The 25,084-nt window shown below is 44.1% G+C and overlaps 1 protein-coding gene across 3 annotated transcripts in view; it reads left to right on the top strand.

The window, feature by feature from the left end:
* LOC141128985 (3 beta-hydroxysteroid dehydrogenase type 7-like) overlaps positions 1-25,084 on the top strand; it is a 178,320-nt gene that overhangs the window by 11,810 nt on the left and 141,426 nt on the right. For 2 of the 3 annotated variants that reach the window (XM_073616671.1, XM_073616672.1), the window contains exons 2-3: positions 15,093-15,271; positions 22,215-22,370. In XM_073616671.1, coding sequence (XP_073472772.1) covers positions 15,124-15,271; positions 22,215-22,370 — 304 coding nt within the window. In that variant the 5' untranslated portion in view covers positions 15,093-15,123. Of the gene's footprint in view, positions 1-11; positions 187-15,092; positions 15,272-22,214; positions 22,371-25,084 lie in introns of those variants that run through there. The other variant, XM_073616670.1, reaches the window with a different exon arrangement.

Below are 25,084 nucleotides of genomic sequence, written 5' to 3'. Positions count from 1 at the left end.
ATACCTGCCTGGTGGACAAGTGGTTAATGAATTGGAGACAGAGCAATCTCACCAGGGTGTTACCTCCTGAAGTCACTCCTACTGTTTTCTACTCTACTCAGTTTTCAGGTTTATGTATTTCCAGTAAACTTAACCAGATGTTAGTAGATGTGCCAGCCCCGATTAGGAAAAGGTCGTGTGACAAAGGTAAGGCAAACAATACAACTGAAACAAATATTTAATAATCTGTACACACATCTTACAAATATAACATATACGTGTATATATATATGTGTGTATTGTGAGAGCCCCTGTCTCGGTGAAAATGAGTGTAAAATGGACACAGGACTCTCAAAGTGGCAGTTTGAAATGTTCCAGCAGAAGATTGGTGAGCAGAGAAAACTATGCTTTAAGTCTTCTCTGGATTTTGAAAGTCTGGATTGGGGCAAGAAACTTGAAGACTTCAAAGAGCATTGGGAGGGATGGAGTCTTCAGTCTTGTGTTCAGGCTTTCCAGAAGTTCTGCAGGTTGTGTGTGTGTGTATGTCCAGGTGCACACACTCATTATAAGGCAGATCTTAGCATAGCTCAGGGGAGTTGGTGTTGGAGCAGTTGCTGCAGCCAGGACGGAGGTGTGCTACTGTTTAAAAACCTAGGTAATCCTTGAGACGGCACTCCATGTGGGAGAGGTTCCAGGTCAGTGGACTGAGAGAGTTGGGCAAGCTGAGAATTGGGGAGACCTTAGCTGAGACAACTGGAAGAGAGCGTCCTGGGGACCAGAGGGGACCGTGAGTCTTGGAGGAGTGTGAAAGCCTGGAATGTCAGAGGCCAGGAGTCGGCCTGTGCAGCAAGGTACTGCATTCAAGGTTGAATGAGCCTTAAGAACCAGATGGATTGGCATTTTTCATTTATTGTATTTCTGCTGGAGAAGAACAGGCAATCCATGTGTGTATGAACTTTCATTTTTGTTACTTTCAACAAAAGTGGGCTACCACGCCCTTAAACTGAAGTTCTCGCTAGCTGTGAACTCAGTGAAAATGCATCTACTGCTGAGCTAGACATTCCCCATATTTCAAATGGTTGATGAATGCGGGCACACAGATGCAACACGCATCTGTGTGCCCACAAGTAACAAGCTGCTGTGCATGTGACTGCAAGGATGAGGCGGTCAAAACACAAGAAGTTCACGGTAAATCAAGTTAAAAGGAAAGTGCCGGCTGTTGCATGTCCTTTGTCCCTGGCTGCAGAGTCGGAAGTCAACATAGTGGCGTCTAACTTCATACAGCCAATGCTTCCTACAGAGGAGGCTGAAGGTTTCCTAATGGAGTTTAAAAGAGTTGCAGCATGGAGAGCATGGCCTAGAGACCGGTGGCCAGAGTTGCTGCAACCCTTGCTGCTGAATCGGTTCCGGGTATCCTACCAACAGATGGGTCCATGCCGAGATGATTATGACCAGTATAAAGCTGAGATTCTGCTTGGGGAAATGTTCCGGTGTAAATAGGAATGCCAGCAACACTGCAGCAAAGGGAGGTGATCAACTGTAGCAATGGGAGAGGCATCACTGGGACAACAAAGTACCGTCAAGCAATGGCTCAGGAGAGCATGAGTGTACATCAGTGTACCAGCCCTGGGTTTTCTGCAAGCATATCGGTTGTCACCCCTGGCAACAGTGGCAAGAGTTCTGTGTGGCCTTCTGGGGGTACCAATGAGCATGAGGAATGTAAAGATGTGTATTATCGCTGCTTATGTGAAGTGGTCAGCCCAGAAAGGGCACAACAGTCTGCAACCTCCATGAGGTGTAGCCAACCATCTTTGGCATGCTAGTCTGGTGTTACCCCTAGCAACAGGGATCCTGTGTTACCTGCAGGGGGTCTCAGTGGGTCCGAAAAGGCTGCAGTGTTGCTCCACGACCACATGGGGAGTCAGCCTGTGAAGACACCACAAATGAGAGACAACGCACTAAAATGAAGGCTATGACACTGGCTACATGAATTGGTAAGTTTATGGAGTTTATGCAGAGTTTATGCAGTTTATGGGACAAAACCCAATGAAGTGGTAATGTGTGCAGCTGGGAGATTCCGCAGTACAGGTGGCCTTGCTGCAGTGTGCTACCCGGAGTAGTGGGGAGGCACAGGGTAAGCCCAACTGGCAGCAGGACTAAAGACTAAAAAGGACATGGGGACTCTGTATGTACCTGGTGGTATCCAGCAGAGTTCTGGAAGAGCTGTACTAGGGGTGACCAAAGAAGTCTGTATACCATGTTCCCTAGTGACAGAGACAGGTGCTACAGGGTTGCCCAGGGAAACCCCCCAGGAGCCAACAGTGTTGGAGCGGAGGGTTTCCCAGCTCAGCTGTGGAGCTGCTCAAGTGGGTAAGAGGCCACCCACAATAGCTACAGCAACGTCTAAGCGTCATGATGATCCTCTAAAGGTTGAGAAATTTATTTTTGGAAATGTAATTTTTGAGAATAATGTTGGTAATGTGTTTACTAAAAAGGATGGGAGTAGGATTTCTCCCGTGACCACCAGAGGCAGAGCCGCAGGGATGTCCGTGGAAATCTCCAGGGATCTCCCTGTATTGGAACTGGAGGTTGTCCAGGACCACTCTGGCACTACCCTGGGGGAACAAGGGGGGACTGCACCACACAGTGAGAGTGTGTGGGTGCAGATCACCCGCCTGGTATGTGACCAGAGTGGTGAATAATTTATTCACCCTGTTAAAGCTGGTAGTGTAAAGCTGGGTGTGATGGTAGTGCCACCAGAACAAACTGGTCAAAATAGTGTATTGCACCCTGCCTTGTGTAACGAAGCATCGTCCCAATGTGACATAAGTAAACCTGTGCTTGTACAATGTGATGCGTATAGAGATGACAAATGTACAGTATTGGGTAGAGTCCCGGGTTCCTTTGGTGCCTCTTGGAACAGGTGATGCAGCGCTGCAGAATGCCTGTCAGGGAAGCACCACGGACTGGGAAGCATGGTGCAAGGAGGCAGTCTTAACACTAAACAAAGTCACCATGAGTTACAAAGCTATGATGTGTAACAAAGATGTGGATATAACACCTGCTGTGCCCAACGGAGGCATTGCAGGGCAGCTAGTGGCACATTGGCCCTGGCAGAGATTGGTCCCCTCCAGTCAGAAGGATTGGTTAAGGGTACATGCATGGCAGTTGTGTTATCCACAGCCCAACCGGTGGAAAATAGCGAGTGCAAAAATGGCAATGTGACTTATGACCTGCAGTAGCTCACTGATGCTGTGACAGAAGGGATAAATGTGAGACCTACATCTGACAGCGCTCCAGTTGAGCACCAGGCTGTGAAGAGACTTACCCCCAGTGAGGTGGAGGTTGTTGTAAATGTCTTTACCTTTCCAGCTTCAGCGGATGAGCTCCTCCATGTCTTTGATGATAGGGAAAAGTCCCTAGAAAGATCTTGTATGTGTGAATCGCATTAAGATGACTAATGTATTGTTGAAAATGCTTGAAGTTCAAAAAGCACATTTGCTGTACACTTGGGTGTCTCCACTGTGGTCGGACAAGGTGGTACTGCGTAGTACCAGTAGGTGGAGCCAAGTAGTACAAGCTATGCTTGATGATGTTAATCACGAGGGGAACTGGTTGGTACCATATTTATTAGCAGGGTGGCAAATGGTCTCAAGGTTCTCTGAGAGGGTGCTTCCAGTTACCATTTTGGATGGAAGGCGCTTAGGAGAACATTTCAAAACGTCAGAGGTCTCTCCGCCTGATGCGGTGCCTAAGAAAACTTCTGCTGGTGCGCTCCGAGATGTGGCTGAGCAGTGGTCAGTAGAAGGCACAGACACCTCACCCACTAAACCTCGCGTGAAGGAAGGGCCCGAAATAGATGTGGCAGTAGCAGCGATTTATCCTGTCATTCGCAAAGAGGTACAAATTAAGGTACCCGGAGACACTGTGTGGGGAAGCATTGATGGTATTGGAAGTCTCAACGTCAGAATTTTGTGAACTGTTGCTGGTTGGTACTGCTAACAAGGGTTTAATTGCTGTGGGTAACTTCAGAAAAGTTGTTAAACCAAAAAAACCTGCTGTGATGGGGAAAAACTGATAATGGTGAGGGAAAAGGTGGATTCCCCATCAGGCGAAGTATTAGGAGCAGGTTCCCTATATCAAGAAAGTGAGGGTATCAGGGAAGGCAGGGTTCCCCAGAGAAAGGCAAATAAGCCCAGGAACCCCAGAAGAGGGAGAAAGCGTAGGATAGAAACTAGTGGGAGAGTCAGGGTAGGACTTACCTGATAATGCACCCGGAAAAAGGATTGGGCCTACGTGGCTGATAGCCAGCACAGAGGTGTCCCAACACTGATGATGGGTGCTGGTGTTCCTCCCTCTGGATCGAAACAAAGGAGGGGGATATATGAGAATGAGAGCCCCTGTCTCTGTGAAAATTAGTGTAAAATGGACACCGGACTCTCAAAGAGGCAGTTTAAGAAGTTCCAGCAGAAGATTGGTGAGAGGAGAAAACTATGCTTTAAGTCTTCTCTGGATTTTGTATGTCTGGATTGGGGCTGAAAACTTAAAGACTTCAAAGAGCATTGGGAGGGATGGCGTTTTCAGTCTTGTGTCCGGGCTTTCCAGAAGTTCTGCAGTGTGTGTGTGTGTGTGTGTCTGTGTGTGTATGTCCAGGTGCACACACTCATTATAAGGCAGATCTGAGCATAGATCAGGGGAGTTGGTGTTGGAGCAGTTGCTGCAGCCAGGAGGGAGTTGTGCTACTGTTTAAAAACCCAGGTAATATCCTTGAGACAGCACTCCATGTGGGAGAGGTTCCAGGTCAGTGGACTGAGAGAATTGGAAAAGCTGAGAGTTGGGGAGAACATAGCTGAGACAACTGGAAGAGAGAGTCCTGGGGATCAGAGAGGACTGTGAGTCTTGGAGTGTCAGGAGACCCCCCTCCTAGAGACCAGGAGTGGGCCTGTGCAGCAAGGTACTGAGCCCAAGGCTGAGTGAGCCTTAAGAGCCAGGTGGATTGGCATTTTTCATTGTATTTCTGCTGGAGAAGAACCTCTGTGGGGGCATTCCATGTGTTTATGAACTTTTATTTTTGTTACTTTCAAAAAAAGTGGGCTACCACGCCCTTAAACTAAAGTTCTTGTTGGATGTGAACTCCCTGAAAACGCATCTACCGCTGAGCTAGACAGCCCCTATATATATCTATAGATATAGATATATATCTATATCTATATATAGATACAGATATAGATCTATATCTATAGATATATATATATATATATCTATAGATATATATATATCTATAGATATATATATATTCCCTCTCTACCTTCGTGTGTACAAAACATATCACTATCTAGCTATCACATTGAATGAATTACATCCTCTAAATATATAAATCCAGTGTCAAGAAAATTGATCCAATGTACCTTACGCTTTTTTAGAATAAATTCCCAATCACCACCTCTCCTATTCTTAATTCCCTCCAATTCCATTCATTTTAATTGGGAGATTGAATGTCCTTTCTCCAAAAAATGTCTCGCTGTACCAATGTATTCCTGATTGAATATTTGTGCCTTGCTATCCTATCTTTGACCTTTTGAGTGGTCTCCCCTATGTATAGTAACCCACATGGACATTTTATTGCATATATTTCATATGACGATTGACAAGTGTAATAACCTTTAATTTTAATATCATACCCTTTATGTGGATGGGATTTACACTTGCCTTTAATCATGGAGTTACATTGTATAAACATGGGTATGACCCTGTATTACAGGATCCTAAAAAGTTGCTAATGGGCTTGGGGGGATATATTGGTCAGATCTGACCAACCTATCCCTTAGTGTTCTTACTTTTCTATACGAGGATAACGGCAGGGCTTGAAATTCACTAATATTCGGGTAATTTTCTCTTAATAAACCGCAGTGTTTTTTGAAGATTTTATGTATGGGAAGTGAGTATGAATGATATTGTGACACGAATGGAATTTTTCTATCATTCCTATTGTGATGCCTATTCTCTGCTAAATGTACACATTCCTTCCTAATTAATGGAACTGGATAACCTCGCTTAACAAGCCTGGCTTCCATTTCATTTAATCTCACTTCACATTCTTGTGGACCACTAACAATCCTTTAAACCTGTTGTAACTGGCTACTAGGTATCAAGTTGAACACCCCATGGGGGTGGAAACTCCTGTAATGTAATAATTGATTATGATCTGTACTTTTTATGAACAGATTGCTCTCTATGTTCATACCATTTATTTTCAACAATGTGTTCAAAAATGAAATCTCCCTATTGCTAGACAAGACATTACATTTTCAGACCAGGCACAAGATAATTACTGATCAAACAATAGAAGGGTTCCAATGTTGCCATCCCATACTGCGAAAATATCATCAATAAATCCGAACCACCCCTTACAGTGTTCAGTAAACATTTTGTTATTATAAATAAATGAGGTCTCAATCATATTCATAAATATGTATATAAATATATAATTCTTTAAACAGAAAATAGTTCTCTTCAAGAACAATTTTAAGCAGAGCAAGCAAAAAAATCAATTTGTTCATCATTATAACGATGAGACTGTACCAGCAGCTGCCGGCAGGCTTCTAAACCTAGATCGTCCCAAGTGACTAGAAAAAGAGTCTGGTCCCACATGTATATTATTTATCTTCTCAAAAAAAAAATCACCAGTGTCCCAAAGATATGATCTGGTGTTAATTACCAATGGAGTGCAACATCTATCCAAGTATTGCGCCAATGGAGTGGTAACCCACTCGGCCCGGGGGATTCAAAAGATCCTTATGAATCTTTGGTAATATATACATTACCGGTGTGACAGGATACTTGCATGTTAGAAATTTCTGGGTGTCTTTATCAATAATACCTTCTTTGAGAACTCTCAATACCACTTTTTTAATTTTATTTTGGACTGTACCTGAAAAACCGGACAGGAGTCAAAGTGTTTATATGTATGAATGTCTGATAATCTTCTTAATACCTCAGCTTCATACCACGGGGTGTCCATAACTACAATCGCTCCCCCCTTGTCAGCCAGTTTGATAACAATATCTCGCCAAGCCGACAAGGAGGACAGAGTTTCACTTTCTTTGCGACTAAAGGTGTTCGGTATCTGGCCCAATTTAAATCTATCATCCAAAAAGGAATTTGTTTCTGCATTTAATTTATCAATGAACACCTCAATGGCAGAGCATGAGGTAGGTGGTACAGTGGTGCTTTTAATTCTCAGATTTCAATTCTTAATAGACAATGGTAATATGCCTAAATCTGGTAAATCTGTTTTTAAAGAAAAATACGTTTTCCATCTAAGCTGCCTATAAAAGGGATATAAATCCTGTCTTAACACAAAATTGTTCATTATCTCTTTAGGGAAAAAGCCCAAACCTCTATTTAAAACTTGCACTTCAGTTTCTGATAATGAAGTAGAAAAGATATTATATACCACATTGTCCTCTAATGCCTCCTCCGGTTCTGGATTCTGGTTGTTACACCTCTGGATACTCCTTTTCTTATATCGTTTGCCTCCCCTCCTGATGCGTGGTCTGTTGTAATCTTGGTCAAAAAAGAAGCAGTAGATACATTGGCTGATGACCCTGTTGAAGCAATTGAAGAGGAGGAGGAGGTGGAAATTTGTTTGTTCTGTTGTCCACATCTGTATGTCTTAGTATGATGGTAATTATGATTAGACTGGTTGTATACTTGATTGTTGGTATAATCATCTCTATCTTGTTCCAATTTGGTTCCACATTCTTTCTGAAAGCAGATAATTTCTCTTCATTTTTTGTTTTAGTACTGGTGAATTCATCCCTGTTGGAAAAATCCTCTAGTTGTTTCTCAATATCAGCAATCTACTGTTTAATCACCACTCGTTCCTGCTGTAGGAATTGTACTGTCAATGTCATTATATCAAACGAGCATTTGTTGACAATCTGGGCAAACTTTGTTTTGAAAGAGGGACTCTCAGTCTTTTTAGGATCATCTGTAACCTGTAATATTCTGCCAATGTTACTTTATGTAACTCCATAGTGACAGATCGTTGTGCCAATTTCTCCTTTTTATGGGTCAACTCCACACAAGATGATTGAGTTAGAAAGTGTCTTGATCCTACCGTATCTGAAGATTTTTGAAGCATCTGCTTCCGTGAATGAGGAGGATCCACTGGTAGCCATTTCTGCACGGATTCCAAAAAGTACTGGTGCTGGTCTTCAGGGGTATATAACTTTTCAAATCAAAGGAAAGACACACCCAGTCTTCAACTAGTGCAATGCGATCTGGTCATCCCACTAACCGAATATAAGAAAAAGTCCACAGGATCGCTGCACTTAAAATCTTTTTATTGAACCAAAGTTCAAGCAAACGTTACATAATGTGAAAGATAATTATGTTTCAGGCTCACAAGCTTACGCCCTTCTTCAGATCCAAAACACATCTAAAGTAGAAGTTACACACATGGCTTAAATACCTTCATTATTACACATTTGGAATCAATTATGTGATTAGTCAATCAAATGCAAATTAGATCCTTATTTTATACATCTTAATATCACAGATGGGGAAATGGCTAGCAAAGCGTAGAGCCCTCCCATAGTTTCAACTCGTTTAATCTGTCTTAAAATTGTTCTTGAGGAGAACTATTTTCTGTTTAAAGAAACTCATTATTTACAGCTTAAAGGGGCAGTGATGGGTTCCAATGCCGCACCCCCGTACACAAATATATTTATGAATATGATCGAGACCTTATTTATTTATGCTAACAAAATGTTTACTGAACACTGTAAGGGGTGGTTCAGATTTATTGATGATATTTCTTCAGTATGGGATAGTGAAGATTGTAATACATTATTTCATTACAGGAGTTTCCACCCCACTTTTTTTGTAAGCCCAGTGTGCATGGAGCCTTAATGAGGTAAAACTTCACTTTGGAAAGCATCCCCAATCACAAACAGGGAAAATAAAAAAAAACAGCATTTTTGCTTGCATATGATTGGATGATGGAAGCTAATGATGATTTACTAAGCTCTGGAATAACAATCAATTTGCCTTTAGTAAATCAACATTTAAGTGTCATTTCTTTCTGCTGTCTTGTTCCTCTGCTGTCAGCATAAGTCTCTTATGACAGGTTTTCCTCACACCAAGAGAAAAAAGGTGACAGGGGAGGGATCAATCTACGATTGGCAGGCTCAGCTCTGAGATATTGTGGTTAAGCCGAATTTGTGTCAACAAGTCAACTATTTCTTGTTATCTCGTTAAGCAGCCTAACTCTTGATAAGGAAGTACTGAGTGTAAAGTTTGTAAAAACCGACATGTATTTTTACTGGTGTAAATATACTACTGTTGTAGTCAATAAAGTCAGAGATCTTATGAACACACTCCAGCTTGTTTCCCGCCTCTCATGTGGTCTCTCAATTTGTGGAAAAAAAAAGGGACTTTTTTGGGTACAGTGTCGCATGACCACGCAATTTTCAGTTAAAGTAAAGCAATGCCGTATTGCAAAAAATTCCCTGGTCAGGAAGGGGGTAAATCTTTCAAAGGTTAAGTGGTTAATATTCCATTTTTTTTCCCCCTACTTAATGAAATGTAAAGGCAGCCGATTGGTTGATCAAAAACTTTTGATCTTTGTGCTAATCAAGATAAAAAGACCCTACCTTCAGTTACTGAAAACAACAATTAAAGTGACTGTAAACCCGGCGGAGAGCTGAAAACACTCTCTGCAGAGCTCAGTGAGGAGAGCTCTGACAGCTGATTGGAGGGAAGGGACACACCCAGTGGCGTAGCGTGGGGGGTGCAGGGGGTGCCTTGGCCCCGGGCGCGACATTTAGGGAGGCGCCAGTATGTGTCACTACTGGCTGCCTCCTCCTACTTTTAAGTTCCTGTGTCCCCTGCGCTCCGGCCGCCATGTTCAGTGTCCGGCGCCCTGTGATTGGGTGTATGGGGGTCATGTGAGGCGTAGGCTGGCCTGTCCATGATCGCTCCTGAAGTCCCGCCTCCGCACATGACCCCATACTCCCAATCACAGTGCGCTGCCGGACACTGAACATGGCAGCTAGAGCGCGGGGGAGAGAAGCAAAATGTGAGCCGCCACTGTCTTCTTCTCCTCCTCCTCCTATTTCCGGACCGATGCAAGCCAAGACAAGAAGGTGAGTGAGACTCCCTCCTGAGAGTCCTGGTCAGTGTAGTGTACAGTATAGTGGACAGTACAGTGGTCAGTGTAGTGGACAGTACAGTGGTCAGTGTAGTGTGTAGTGTAGTGGACAGTATAGTGGTTAGTATAGTGGACAGTATAGTGGTTAGTGTAGTGGATAGTATAGTGGACAGTATAGTATAGTGGTCAGTGTAGTGTACGGTATAGTTCTCAGTATAGTGGTTAGTATTGTTCTCAGTGTAGTGGAGAGTATAATATAGTATAGTGGACAGTATAGTTCTCAGTATAATGGTTAGTATAGTTCTCAGTGTTAGGGTCAGTATAGTATAGTGGACAGTATAGTGGTCAGCGTAGTTCTCAGTGTAGTCGACAGTATAGTATAGTATAGTGGTCAGTGTAGTGTGTAATGGTCAGGAAAGGAATCAGGTAGGTCAGTACTATTGTATTGTTGGAAGGGACTCGGGGAGTACTAAAAGCCCGCAGGTTGGGGGGCGCAAATTACTTGCCTTGCCCCAGGTGCTGACAACCCACGCTACGCCACTGGACACACCCCTCTTCACACAGTACACAGGAACAGAGCTGAGGCTGTCAATCAGTTGGAGGTCCCTCCCCTGTCACCTTTTTTTTCTCGGTGTCAGGAAAACTTGTCAGTTTTTCAGTGATTCATGCTGATAGCAGAGGAACGAAGCAGCAGACAGAAATTATACTTAGGCCTCTTTCACATGAACGATCCGTTCAGGTCCGCCTAAAAAACTGACAGGCGGACCTGAACGGACCTCTATGGAGCGTCGGATGTCAGCGGTGACATGTCCGCTGACATCCGACCCACTCCGATCCGAAAAAGTGTAATGGAGGAAAAACCTACTTTTCCATCCGTTTTCGGATCAGATTGGGTGATGACGGACTCTACGGTCCGTCGTCATCCAATCCCCCATAGGGGAGAGCGGCACTCTGACAGGTCCCTCGCTGCACAGTGTGCAGCGAGGGACCTGTCATCTGCCTGCTCAGCGGGGATCCACGGAGCGATCCCCGCTGAGCTAGCGGATATTCACGGGGCGGATCATCTCGGATCCGTCCCGTGTGAAAGGACCCTTAGTGCTTTTGAGATAAGTACCCACTATAGATGAATATGCTTTGTTTATATTTCATGTCTGAGATGTACAACCAGCTGTAGCATTTACAACTGTTTCCTAGGACAGTAAACAAATAACAATTACCCTTTTGATTAGAATTGGCATACAAAGAGTCTACCAATTCTATTGTACTAGTTCTGGGAATCTCCCATTTAAGTGTGAGTGGACTGTTACCTGCTTATGTCAATATATTCAGAATGCGCACAACACATATGTTACACATACAAAATACATATCACACCTTTGGAAGCCTGTCTATTAGGGGCGCATGGGCGCCACCCCTCTATGCATGTGTCCAGCCCCCTGATCTACATAGACTATAGATTCCAATGGGGAGGGGGAGTGTTATTTTCACACTAAATTTCCCCCCGCCAATCAGGAACCGGGTGTCGTAAAACCTGTTTCCCAATTGGCCAAAATGTCAGGCAATCTTATTGGACACCTAGGAGGAGAGAGGAGACGCACAGCAAAAAACGCCGTGCTGGAGATGACACCGGAGCCGCTGCCCGCAACCCGCCACCTAGCTAGGGTAAGTGCCGGACCGACTGGCAGGCAGCGGGCTGGGGGGGAGCGGGTGGGTAGTGCCATCCCAACCTGCAAAGACAGACATCCCAACCTGCAAAAACTCATTTCAGGGAGTTGGTAAACTCATTTCAGGTTTTGCGCCCGCAACCCCCCCGCGGCAAAATATTTTTAAAATCACCTTTTTAATATTTTTCCACAGTGCTTCTGGGGAAGGGGGTGGGTGGTATGTGGCCGTGGACGGTGTCAGTAGATTTTTTTTATTTTTAATAATTGATTTTTTTACAATTTAATTTATTTCTTAATTTTTTTTCACAATGCTTTTTGGAGGGAGGGGGTTGGGGCAGTGGACAGTGTTGGTAGGGCAGGGGAGAGTGGTGTCAGTAGTTTTTATTTTTTATTTATTTTTTTTTACTTCAAAGCAGATTATATAGCTATAGATCTATCTATCTATCTATCTATCTATCTATCTATCTATCTATCTATCTATCTATCTATCTATCTATCTATCTATCTCTGCTCTGAAATAAAGTAAAAAACATAACAAATAATAATATAATATACATACATATTTCATAGTTGGCAACATTGCAAAAAAAATATGTGGGACACTTTTTTGGCTGTAGGCGGAGCTGTATAATAATTAGAGGGTGGGGGCATGCGTTTGTAGGCGTGGCTTATCAATAAAAAATAAAACTGCGGTGCGCTACGCCGAAAAATGGGTGTGGTTTATGCTGAATAGTGGGCGTGGCTTAAATGGGCGTGGCTCAAAGGGGGTGTGGTTAGAGTCTGAGATTAATAAGGGATGGAGAGGGAAAGGGGGAGAGAGGAATAAAGGGAGAGCAGCCCCAGATCCTACACAACAATAGAAATATGTGTATTCTAGAAAGTTTAACAATCAGCAGATAAAGATACTCCAAACACCTGGTGTTAGCGCTTCAATCATCCCGGAACCATGATTGTTATGGTGTCAGGATGATTGAAGCGCATTATTTCTATTATTACATTGTAATATAAAATTAAATCATTCAACTCACCATAATGCCAAATCAGTGGGATCCCTGAGCGTGTCACCTGCCACCAGCAGAATCCATCCTTGCATCAGGTGCCCCCAGCAGAGTCCATCCTTGCATCAGGTGCCCCCAGCAGAGTCTGTCCTTGCATCAGGTGCCCCCAGCAGAGTCTGTTCTTGCATCAGGTGCCACCAGCAGAGTCCGTCCTTGCATCAGGTGCCCCACAGCAGAGTCTGTCCTTGCATCAGGTGTCCCCAGCAGAGTCTGTCCTTGCATCAGGTGTTCCCAGCAGAGTCTGTCCTTGTATCAGGTGCCCCCGGCAGAGTCCCTCCTTGCATCAGGTGGCCCCAGCAGAGTCCGTCCTTGCATCAGGTGCCCCCAGCAGAGTCAGTATAGACCCCCTCAGTGCAGATCCCCCCTCCATCAGTGCAGACCCCCTCAGAACAGACCCCCCTCCATCAGTGCAGACCCCCCTCCATCAGTGCAGACCCCCTCAGAGCAGACCCCCTCCATCAGTGCAAACCCCCTCCATCAGTGCAGACCCCCTCAGAGCAGACCCCCCTCCATCAGTGCAGACCCCCTCAGAGCAGACCCCCCTCCATCAGTGCAGACGCCCTCAGCAGACCCCCCTCCATCAGTGCAGACCCCCTGAGAGCAGACCCCCCTCAGTGCAGACCCCCTCAGCAGACCCCCCTCCATTAGTGCAGACCCCCTCAGAGCAGACCCCCTCAACAGACCCCCTCCATCAGTGCAGACCCCCTTAGTGCAGACCCCCTCCATCAGTGCAGACCCCCCTCCATCAGTGCAGACCCCCTCAGAGCAGACCCCCCTCCATCAGTGCAGACCCCCTCAGTGCAGACCCCCTCAGTGCAGACCCCCTCAGTGCAGACCCCCCTCCATCAGTGCAGACCCCCCCTCAGTGCAGACCCCCTCAGCAGACCCCTCTCCATCAGTGCAGACCCCCTCAGAGCAGACCCCCCTCAGTGCAGACCCCCTCAGCAGACCCCCCTCCATCAGTGCAGACGCCCTTAGCAGACCCCCCTCCATCAGTGCAGACCCTCCTATAATGCCCCCCAGGCCCCAGCAGTGAGCACATACAGCGGCCGCCGGCGCCGTGTGTTCAGTGGAGAGGGGAGGTGCCGATCCGTGCGAGAGGAGAAGCTGATTCATTGTCTGCACAGATCAAGCCCCCTTCCCCTCTCTACTGAACACAAGGGGGGGCGATCTAGCGGCAGCGGCGGCACGGCGGCCATTTTCCTGAAGCCAGCTTCCAAAAAACTGTAAATTGCAAACATTCCCGATTTTCCCTGGGCAAATCCCGATTCGGAACAGCCTCCGATCGGGACGAGGGTCCCAAAATCAGGATTGTCCCGGGAAAATCGGGACTGTTGGCAACTATGATATTTTTTTATTTATTTATTTTTTTGTCCTATGCTGTAAGGAGACTCAACACAGGAAGAACGTTTGTTCTCTAGCGTTTGAGAATTCTCCTATTAAAATCAATGCAATTTGGTCCACCACAAAATGGCCGCCAGCCGTAGCCCTAATTACAAGGACAGATTGTTTTGTGTTGATGGGGATGCTAGGAGCAGAAGCTGGAGACAAGCAGCAGACAGAAATAAATAATAAATAAAATAATTCATGAACATTAACAAACAGAACAGGATGGAACAAAGCTGATGTTTTATGAGTCATGGGCTTGTGATTAGTTGATAAACATGTATTTTACACAACAACTCAGAATTCACAGAGGATTGCAGAGTAAAGGAAATGGCATAACAAGTTTTAATGAAAATACAGGACAGTTACATTTTATGTAAACTTTTTTAGCTTTGAATAAAATGGAGAATAGTTAAGACATGTCTGATTTATTTATTTATTTTGTTTGTTTTGTCCTTTTTAGGGTGCTTTCCCTTCACTTCCTTTCCCAAAACACAGTAGGAAGCAAAGGGAGAGCTCAGTAATCCTGTCTCACCCTGCTCTGCACATGCTCAGTTGCTCTCTATTTTTAGGCACTGTGCCTAAAATCAGAGCCACTAGAAACCGATCTGCTGACAACCTAAAGAAGCACTGCTGCTCAGGGGCTCTGGGCTTCAGCAAAAAGGCAGCCTCCAGCAAGAAGAAACAGGAACAAAGCTGGGGGCAATTTACAGCACACACTAATGTGGTAGCATAATTCTTAAAATGGAATGTATGTTCCTTGTAAAGGAACATTATTTTTATGTAGTTGTTATGGGTAAAGTTTTACTTTAAGTTTAAGAAAAGTGAAAATCTGTTTTTCTTTTTCAGATTCGAATTAGGCAGTCATTATTCTGTGATCATGGCCAAGGATCTGGTTTACTTGGTGACAGGCGGTTCTGGGTTAATTGGTGAACATATTGTAAAATTTCTGCACAAAGAAGAATACGTGAAAGAAGTGAAGATTTTTGATGTTAATGAAGGTGGATTTATTAAACATTTAGAAGGAGGTATATATATATATATTATTATATTATGATTTTATTAACCTTCTTTCACACGGGCGGACTTTACCACCTTACTGAAAAATAACAGCCCCAAAATCCTGCTTCATCTCTGGAGCCAGGCACAAGGTAGGTGTAGAGGTCAGTGCTGCAGCCCGGGGTGCTGATCCACAACAAGAGATACTGATCAACAGTTGAATGGTGGTTTGCAGGTGTATTTAAATCTCTCACGTGTAAAAAAAAAAAAAAAAATCTACACTTTTACGTGACAATACAAAATGAAGACTGGATTCCATATGAAACGTTATTACATTTTGTATTTTTCTAAAAAAATACGTTTTTTTTTCTGAAACTTTGAGCTGTAAAATATTGTAGTTGGTGAGTTGGATGTTAAAAAAGATAGGTGATAAAAAAACTGAAAACCTAAAAGGATCTAAACAGACAATGGAACATAATGTCCGGATTCATGGATTTACCACCAAACCATTACTATAAAGCAAACATTTGGAACTAAAAAATATGGTCATTATTGCAAAGGAGGGCCTGAGGATATTTCTACCAAAATTTTAGATTTCTGATGCCTTCAAGATTTCAGATAGTTGGCCCAATTCACCAAAGGTCCATATAAATCTTTGTGGTGCATTATGTTGTGCTTTAATGTGTATTGCATGTAAGCGTTTGTAACCCCAAAAAGAAAATTTGAATTATGTTACTTTAAAGCATGAGTGATAGCACAGTGCTTTTGCTGTGTAATTTGCCCCCCCCCTCCCCCCCGTATCACCTGAAATACCTGGCTTATCCTGTCTGGTTCAGCACGCGGGGGGGGGGGGGAGTCAGGCAATTCGCGGGCAATTTGTCAGGGCAATGGCTGGTGTTAGCGCTTCAATCATTCCGGCACCATGGTTGGTATGGTGGCAGGATGATTGAAGCACATTATTTCTATTATTACATTGTAATATAAAATTAAATAGTTCAACTCATCAGAATGCAGAATCAGTGGGAGCCCTGAGCGTGTCACTTGCCACTCTCACCTGCCACAAGATGCAGCTTGTCACTTGCCACACTGCCTGCCACCAGGTGAGGATGTCACTTTCCACACTGCCTGCCACCAGGTGAGGATGTCACTTTCCACACTGCCTGCCACCAGGTGAGGATGTCACTTTCCACACTGCCTGCCACCAGGTGAGGATGTCACTTTCCACACTGCCTGCACCAGATGAGTATGTCTATTACCACGCTGCCTGCACCAGATGGAGATGTCGCTTGCCATGCTGCCTGCCACCAGAGGGGATGTCACTTGCCACACTGCCTGCTACCAGATGGGGATGTCACTTTTTTTCCCCCCTAGCTTTACCGAGTACTTACAGGTGCACCGCTGTCAGCCTCTCCCCAGCGTGGGTAAACTAGCTTCAGGCACTTGCGAGTGAGAGATGAGAGTGAGGGTGGGCGGTGAGAGATGATGTCATTCTCTCTCTTCTCGGCCGCGGCTGCACCTCTTTTTAGAGCAGCCTTTGATAATCATTTATTAATTTATTTAAGTAAATAAATGAAAGCGCAACTCCACTTTTGTTGAGGAAAAAAAACATTCCCCTCTAGGTGATCTACTGGAGCTGTGTGCATGCAGCCTATATAAGAAAATGGATACATATCGGACTCGCCCGCACAGCCAAGTTTTTCTAATATGCAGGGACAAGTCATGTAAAAAAATAAAACCACTTATTTTTGCACTATGAGTGGCCCTTAGGACAAATTGCAATCGAATAGTCCTTGCACATGGTCTTAGGGTCAATACTGATGTATGAACGTCGTCGGTTCTTCCTGGCAGAAAGTTCCTGCACAAAAAATAGTATGGTCCATACAGTGCACACGTTTATAGTAATATAATATAGTCTACTATTTGGGGGGGGGGGGGATTTACATGTGTAAAATACTGACCAATAACACTTATTTTTTAGGGTTTTGTTCTCTTCTGGATCTAAACACTAGGTTAGTTTACTGATATTTAAGTGCCTGTGTGCAGGCAATAGGCTGCATTCAGATCAGTAAAAAAAAAGTACCTAAATGCCCATGTGCAAGAGCCCTTCAAAAATCCAGATCAGGGATGCAGTTATCCTCCAATGACACAAGGTGATCCATATAACTTCAAAAAGAAAAGCAATAAGGCCTCTTGCACACTGTACTGGTGTATGAGGATCAGACATTCCTGGCAGAAAAAAAACAGAAGGATGGCTGTATATAACACTTTATAAAAATAGAAGCAAATACAAATGTTTCCTGCACGCTCATATTCCCAGAGAGCAGAGCACATTCTACACAGTTACCTTGGTGAAAAGAAGCACTGGTACGGGGGGGCAATGGTACAGTCATGATAACAGACGAATCTTGTGAGTCAGGGACAATGCACCTGTCCCTGAGTACCTGTCAAACTCGGCTTGGAAGGTGAGTCTCTACAGCTGGTGCATAACTATTCACTTATATAGGCTGTCTTCACGGAGCTACACATCAGTACAAAAAGATAAACAAGTGGATTTTCACACTGAAAGGGGCTAATAATAAGTAGGTCCCCCTTTTGCCACCCCCCCCCGCTTTTGCTGCCAAAGCAGACATGATCCATCGAAGCATGGACACCACTAGACTTCTGAAGGTATGCTGTGGTATCTGGCACCAAGCTGTTAGTAGCAGTTCCTTTAAATCCTGCATGTTGTGAGGTGGGGCCTCCATGGATCAGGCTTGTTTTTCCAGCATATTTCACCCAATTGGATTTTAGATCTGGAGAATGTGGAGCACAACACACCTCGAACTTGGTGTTTTCTTCCAGCCATTTTTGAACCTTTTTGCAGTGCGGAAGGGCTCATTATCGTGCTGAAAGAGGCCACCTGCCTTCTTTCCACAGAACATCCTAGTGCCAGGTAAGCAACGCACACACACCCAGCCACAATGTAAATTAAAAAACATGATTTATGAGACCAGGCCTCTTTTTTCCATTGCGATGTGGTCCAGTTCTGATGCTCACGTGCCCATTGTACACGTTTTTGGTCAGCATGGGCACCCTGACCAATCTGCAGCTATGCAGCCCCATGCACAACAGACTGATGCAGTGTGTGTGTTCTGATTCCTTTCTATCAGAATCAGCATGACCTTTTTTAGCAATTTGAGCTACAGTAAGCTCTTCTATTGGATAGAACTACATAGGCCAGGCTTCGCTCACCATGTGTATCAGTTAGCCTTGGCCACCCATGACCCTATCACTGGTTCACTAGTTTTCCTTCCTTGGACTGCTTTTGGTAGATCCGTACCACTGCAGGTCAGGAACCTCTTACAAGAGCTGCAGTTTTGGAGTTCCTCTGACCAAGTCATCTAGTCATTACATTTTATCAAAGTTGCTCAAATCCTCAACTTTAGGGACAACATGTTCACTTGCTGCCCAATATATTCCTCCCACTTTTAGATGCCATTGTAACAAGATAATCTATGTCTTTCACTTTATCCATAAGTGGTCATAATGCTATGGCTGATTGGTGTATATACAGTATCTCACAAAAGTGAGTACACCCCTCATATTTTTGTAAATATTTTATATCTTTTCATGTGACAACAATAAAGAAATTACACTTTGCTACAATGTAAAGTAGTGAGTGTACAGCTTGTATAACAGTGTAAATTTGCTGTCCTCTTAAAATAACTCAACACACAGCCATTAATGTTTAAACCGCTGGCAACAAAAGTGAGTACACCCCTAAGTGAAAATTTCTAAATTGGGCCCAATTAGCCATTTTCCCTCCCCGGTGTCATATGACTCGTTAGTGTTACAAGGTCTCAGGTGTGAATGGGAAGCAGGTGTGTTAAATTTGGTGTTATCGCTCTCACTCTCTCATACTGGTCACTGGAAGCTCAACATGGCACCTCATGGCAAAGAACTCTCTGAGGATCTGAAAAAAAGAATTGTTGCGCTACATAGAGATGGCCTAGGCTATAAGAAGATTGCCATGACCCTAAAACTGAGCTTATACAAAGAAAGAGGGTTCCCCTAAATGGATTTTACCGGCACTTGCACAAAAGTTATATCAAGTGGAGGAGTACAAACTTGTATGAAGAATAAAAAAGCATTTTTATTTATTATTTACTAAAACTGAGCTTCAGCACGCTGGCCAAGACCATACAGTGGTTTAATAGGACAGGTTCCACTCCGAACAGGCCTCGCCTTGGTCAAACAAAAAAGTTTAGTGCATGTACTCAGCATCATATCCAGAGGTTGTCTTTGGGAAATAGACTGTTGCAAGCATTGCTGCAGAGGTTGAAGGGGTGGGGGGTCAGCCTGTCAGTGCTTAGACCATACGCTGTACACTGCGGTCTATTTGGGGAATTGGGGAGCTACAGTTTATTGAAGGAACCATGAATGCCAACATGTACTGTGACTTACTGAAGCAGAGCATGATCCCCTCCCTTCGAAGACTGGGCCGCAGGGCAGTATTCCAACATGATAATGACCCCAAACACACCTCCAAGACGACCACTGCCTTGCTAAAGAAGCTGAGGGTAAAGGTGATGAACTGGTCAAGCATGTCTCTAGACCTAAACCCTATTGAGCATCTGTGGGGCATCCTCAAGTGGAAGGTGGAGGAGTGCAAGGTCTCTAACATCCACCAGCTCTGTGATGCCGTCCTAGAGGAATCGAAGAGGACTCTAATGGAAACCTGTGAAGCTCTGGTGAACTCCATGCCCAAGAGGGTTAAGGCAGTGCTGGAAAATAATGGTGGCCACACAAAATATTGACACTTTGATCCCAATTTGGACATTTTCACTTAGGGGTGTACTCACTTTTGTTGCCAGCGGTTTAGACATTAATGGCTGTGTGTTGAGTTATTTTGAGGGGACAGCAAATTTACACTGTTATACAAGCTGGTACACTCACTACTTTACATTGTAGCAAAGTGTAATTTCTTTAGTGTTGTCACATGAAAAGATATAATAAATATTTACAAAAAAGTGAGGGGTGTACTCACTTTTGTGAGATACTGTATTATTTTGGCATTAAAATATTTTGGTTTTAGGTAACTTATGTAGCACTACCCCCATAACAATTCACTGAGAGTAATACTTGGTACCCAATGGTAGTGCTATATCAAAGAAGACAGGCACCAAACCAAATAGTATAGGCACACTTAAAATATTGCCACCCAATATGGTTGGTAACTAGGCAAGCATAAAATGGCTTAACCATGGTAATAACATAATTAAGAATACAATGTGATCAACAGTAGGAACTAGGCATAATATGACATTTGGCATCCAGATCAAGATAAACAGCGGCAAGGCCATCTCAAGTAATCTACCAAGTGTTGGAACTATATTGCCAGAACTCATTTATGGCACGTGATGCTAGTCCTAAAATGATATGGTATGCATTGTCCAAAAGAAAAGGAGGATGGTAGCAGAGGAGGAAGGGGGACAAAGTAGGCTTGCAGAATAATTAAGGGACAGTCGTTTGAAATGTTCTTCTGCCGGCTATCGTTGGGCCCTTTAAAAGCAGTGGTGCATTTAATGACAGTCCCAATTAACCTTTATGCAGTATAGGTACAGTATAGTCTCGGCACAGGTGTAAGGTAGATGGGGTTTAGATGTGGTAAAGGTTCGGTATAATGCAGTATTGGGTTGGTATAGGTGCAGTCTAGGATTTGAATAAGTGTGGTACAGAGTGCAGTATTGATTGGGTACTCTAGGTATCCTGCTCTCAGTGGCTCAAACCCTGTTAGCAGGATCATGAATGGCTGAGTCGCCCTCTCACCAGCCTCCGGGATGCTGTGGTGACCTCTTGCTGTAGAAGGGGGAGCCCTTCGGTCTCTCCCAAAAGCCTCCAGTGATCAGCAGTGGGAAGCAAAGGGTGAGTGGATACTCCAATCTTCCTGAGCACTGGTGCAGGTGCTGTGATGTGGGCAGTGTTGCGCTGCCCCTGGGTGTCCTCACTCCTAGTCTCAGGCTCAGATCTCTGCTGGTATGGTCTCCTCAAGAGAATATCTGGACAGAGCTTCTTTGGTGCCAAAAGGAAGAACTTTTCAGGCAGTTTAATAATAATCATCTCTCCACTCCTCATACTGCACAGTACAATGTGGGATCTATAGTGTAAGGGGAATATTTGTCCCATTATATGCTGTTGTCTCAAACTACAGATCCCAGGATTCTCAACACTCTGCATAGAAGTCTAAGGATTTGCTTGGCTTTAGCTCTCCCCCTGCTGGCCAGAGGAGAATGGTGAGGCATAACATCAGGATCTCAGTAGAGGGAGAGAAGAATAAAAAGCAATGTCTTCTCCTCCATATTGCTTTAGCCAAGCACCTTATTTTAAAAAATCGCCCTCTGGGAACACACTGCTTTATGTTATTTATTTACTTTCATGCTTTCCTGGCATTTAAGCATCACTAAAGTGTGTGCAAACAGCTCAGCTTTGCATAGGAAAATGTGTATTCATAAATTATTTTCTTAGAGTGATGCGTAATACTGGTGTGCATGAAAACTTTTTGAATCATATCTTAATGCACGTGCAAAGCAGAGCAAACTGGTTTAACATGTAGATTCTTGTTCGGAGTAGTTGACTTAATCAGGATTGTATTCTAGTTGAAACTGTGGTCCAATGACTTTTAAAGAGAACCTGTGCTTTGTCCAGGCAGGTACATAACATTTTAAACTAAGATAATTAGGGCTGAGATAGGAACTGTAAATTAATAAGCTTCATGTGTGAACAAGGGGCTGAGGAGTAAGTGGAAAGGTCTGATCACTCAGATCCCCGTTAACCGGTCCAGTGTAGGAAAGAGAAGTGGAATAAACATCAGCATTGTTAAAGGCAACACTTCACTTCAGTTTCTATATAGTTTCTTAGATGATCTTTAAGTTCTGAATCTTGTTTGTTAATGTCTTCGTATTCATGCTTGTATTTCTGTCTATTGCACTATAGGTCCTGCCACCATTACCTTCATTAAAGGAGACCTTACTAACTATGACCAAGTTCTGGGAGCTGTCAAAGGTGTTCATGTTGTTATTCATACAGCTGCTCTTGTGGATGTTTTGGAAGAACGTCCCTTTAAGGAACTTGAGGCTATAAATGTTGGAGGTGAGTTTTCTAAAGGAATATAAAACCCTACACATGTTGAACTGCATTATATGATAATGTTCTATACATACTGTAGCACCCTCTAGTGTGTGTGCTAGATGTAGTATAGGTTCTTGTTAGTGTAGGTACATTTATTTGGCTCAGGGCTAAGCCTGAGCTCTGAATCTGGGTAAGCATTCAGTGACTTAGGGCTGGTTGACTCCTGACAGCTCCCCTGGTGCTAAAGTGTTATAGTGTTGAGGAGGCTGTCTGTGGCCCTCAAGGGTGTCCCCTAGTCTGGGGGGGGGGGGGGGTGACCTTGGGCCGGGGATCGGGTGCTGGATATTTCCTGCCACAACACATGGAGGAAGCCCTTCCTGGAGACATGAGAGCAAGAGATAGGTCAGCACTACTGGGGACTTGCAAGGGGGGAGACTGCCACATGTAACCAGTTCTCCCTGAACACTGCGGTGTGCTTAAGCTTTCGTCCTTCCCCAGGAGATCTCCTGAGAGTCAGTCAGGTGGGCTGGAGAGAGAGTCAGCTGGGTGGGCTGGTGAATAGTTGGCCTAAAGGGGCAGCTGCAGCCAGGTGGGTTGACAGAGGCCTGAAGAGGTTGTGCTGGGATCAGTGACCCCAGGGAGGAAGTGATGTGAAAGTACAGCCTGTGTCACTCTACTGTTCTACACTTATAGGGGCTGCGAGTCCCTGCCTCTAATGGGCCATTTCTAGAAACTGTGAAATCATCACAGGGTGACATAGCTGGACCAAGCAAGTGTGTGCTGGAGGAAGAAGTTGAAACTGTATATAGAGACTGTATATAGGAAGAATGTCCCTGAAGTTTGCTGAAGTTGAAGTGGGCATCCCATAACCCCCCCCCATTCCTATCCAAGTTTTTAACCCTCTAATAAATAACAAAAACAAAGCCATTACCTGTTCTCTGATTGTGGAATGCCTGTGAAAATTCAGTTTGCCTGACTGTGCAGGAGTGGGGGGTCAAGTTCATCTGTGCTACAGTGCCTTGAAAAAGTATTCATTCCCCTTGACATTTTCCACATTTTTTCATGTTACAACCAAAAACGTAAATGTATTTTATGTGATAGACCAACACAAAGTGGCACACAATTGTGAAGTGGAGGGAATAAGATAAGTGGTTTTTAATTTTTTTTTTACAAATATCTGAAAAGTGTGGCATGCATTTGTATTCAGCCCCCTTTACTCTGATACCCTTAACTAAAATCTAGTGGAACCAATTGCCTTCAGAAGTCACCTAATTAGCAAATTGAGTCCACCTGTGTGTAATTTAATCTCAGTATAAATACAGCTGTTCTGTGAAGCCCTCAGGGGTTTGTTAGAGAACCTTAGTGAACAAACAGCATCATGAAGGCCAAGGAACACACCAGACAAGTCAGGGATAAAGTTGTGGAGAAGTTTGAAGCAGAGTTTGGTAATAAAAAAATATCCCAAGTTTTGAACATCTTACTGAGCACTGTTCAATCCATCATCCGAAAATGGAAAGAGTATGGCACAACTGCAAACCTACCAAGACATGGCCGTCCACCTAAACTGACAGGTCGGGCAAGGAGAGCATTAATCAGGGAAGCAGCCAAGAAGCCCATAGTAACTCTGGAGGATCTACAGGGATCCACAGCTCAGGAGGGAGAATCCGTCCACAGGACAACTATTAGTTGTGTACTCCACAAATCAGGCCTTTATGGAAGAGTGGCAAGAAGAAAGCTGTTGTTGAAAGAAAGCCATAAGAAGTCCCGTTTGCATTTTGTGAGAAGCCATATGGGGGACACATCAAACATGTGGAAGAAGATGAGACCAAAATTTAACTTTTTGGCCTAAATGCAAAACTGTGTGGCGGAAAACCTATGGCGTGTACACTCGAGCAGACTTTGGACGGACTAAACTCCGAAGGACTTTTTGACGGACTTTCGACGAAGTTCCGACGCAACGGACTTGCCTACACACGATTACACCAAAGTCCGATTGATTCGAACACGATGACGTACGACCGGACTAAAATAAGGAAGTGCATAGCCAGTAGCCAATAGCTGCCCTTGCATTGTTGTTCATCTGTTGGACTAGCATACAGATGAACGGATTTTTCGACCAGACTTGAGTTCGTCAGAAAGATTTGAAACATGTTCTATTTCTAAAGTCCATCTGATTATTCAACAGCAAAGGTCCGATGAAGCCCACACACGATCCTATTGTCCAGCGGATAGTTCCGTCGGACCTTTGCTGTCGAAAAGTCTGGTCGTGTGTACACAGCATAATACATTGATCAGTGCTAAAAAAAATGCACTGCCACTGTACTAATGACACTGGCCGGGAAGGGGCAATCAAAGGGTTAAATTTCTTCCCTGGGAGTGCTTTCTTAATGTGTGGGGGATGGTTTAACTGTAGGAAGACAGAGATCCGTGTTCCTGCTTAGCAGAAACACAGTATCTCTGTCTTCCTTACTAGCAGAACAGCGATCTGGCTCCTAAATTTGGAGTGCTGTGTCCAATCTAATCTGGGTTGTAAAAGTGGATTGTTGGTAAAGACTGTCTCATATCTAAAATTGCACTGAAAGATCACTTGGAAGTGCAGTCGCTGTAAATCTGAGAGGTAGATCTGAAATGCGGGGAAGCTCTGCTGATTTTATCATCAAATCATGTACAGGCTAAAAATGCTGTTTTTTATTTTCTTTGCATGTCTTCCTCGGATCTACAGCGACTGCACTTCC

The sequence above is a fragment of the Aquarana catesbeiana genome, linkage group LG02, assembly GCF_042186555.1.
Source record: "Aquarana catesbeiana isolate 2022-GZ linkage group LG02, ASM4218655v1, whole genome shotgun sequence".
NCBI lineage: Eukaryota > Metazoa > Chordata > Amphibia > Anura > Ranidae > Aquarana > Aquarana catesbeiana.
The sequence above is the reverse complement of the archived record's forward strand: the minus strand, read 5'-3'. Positions and strand labels throughout refer to the sequence as shown.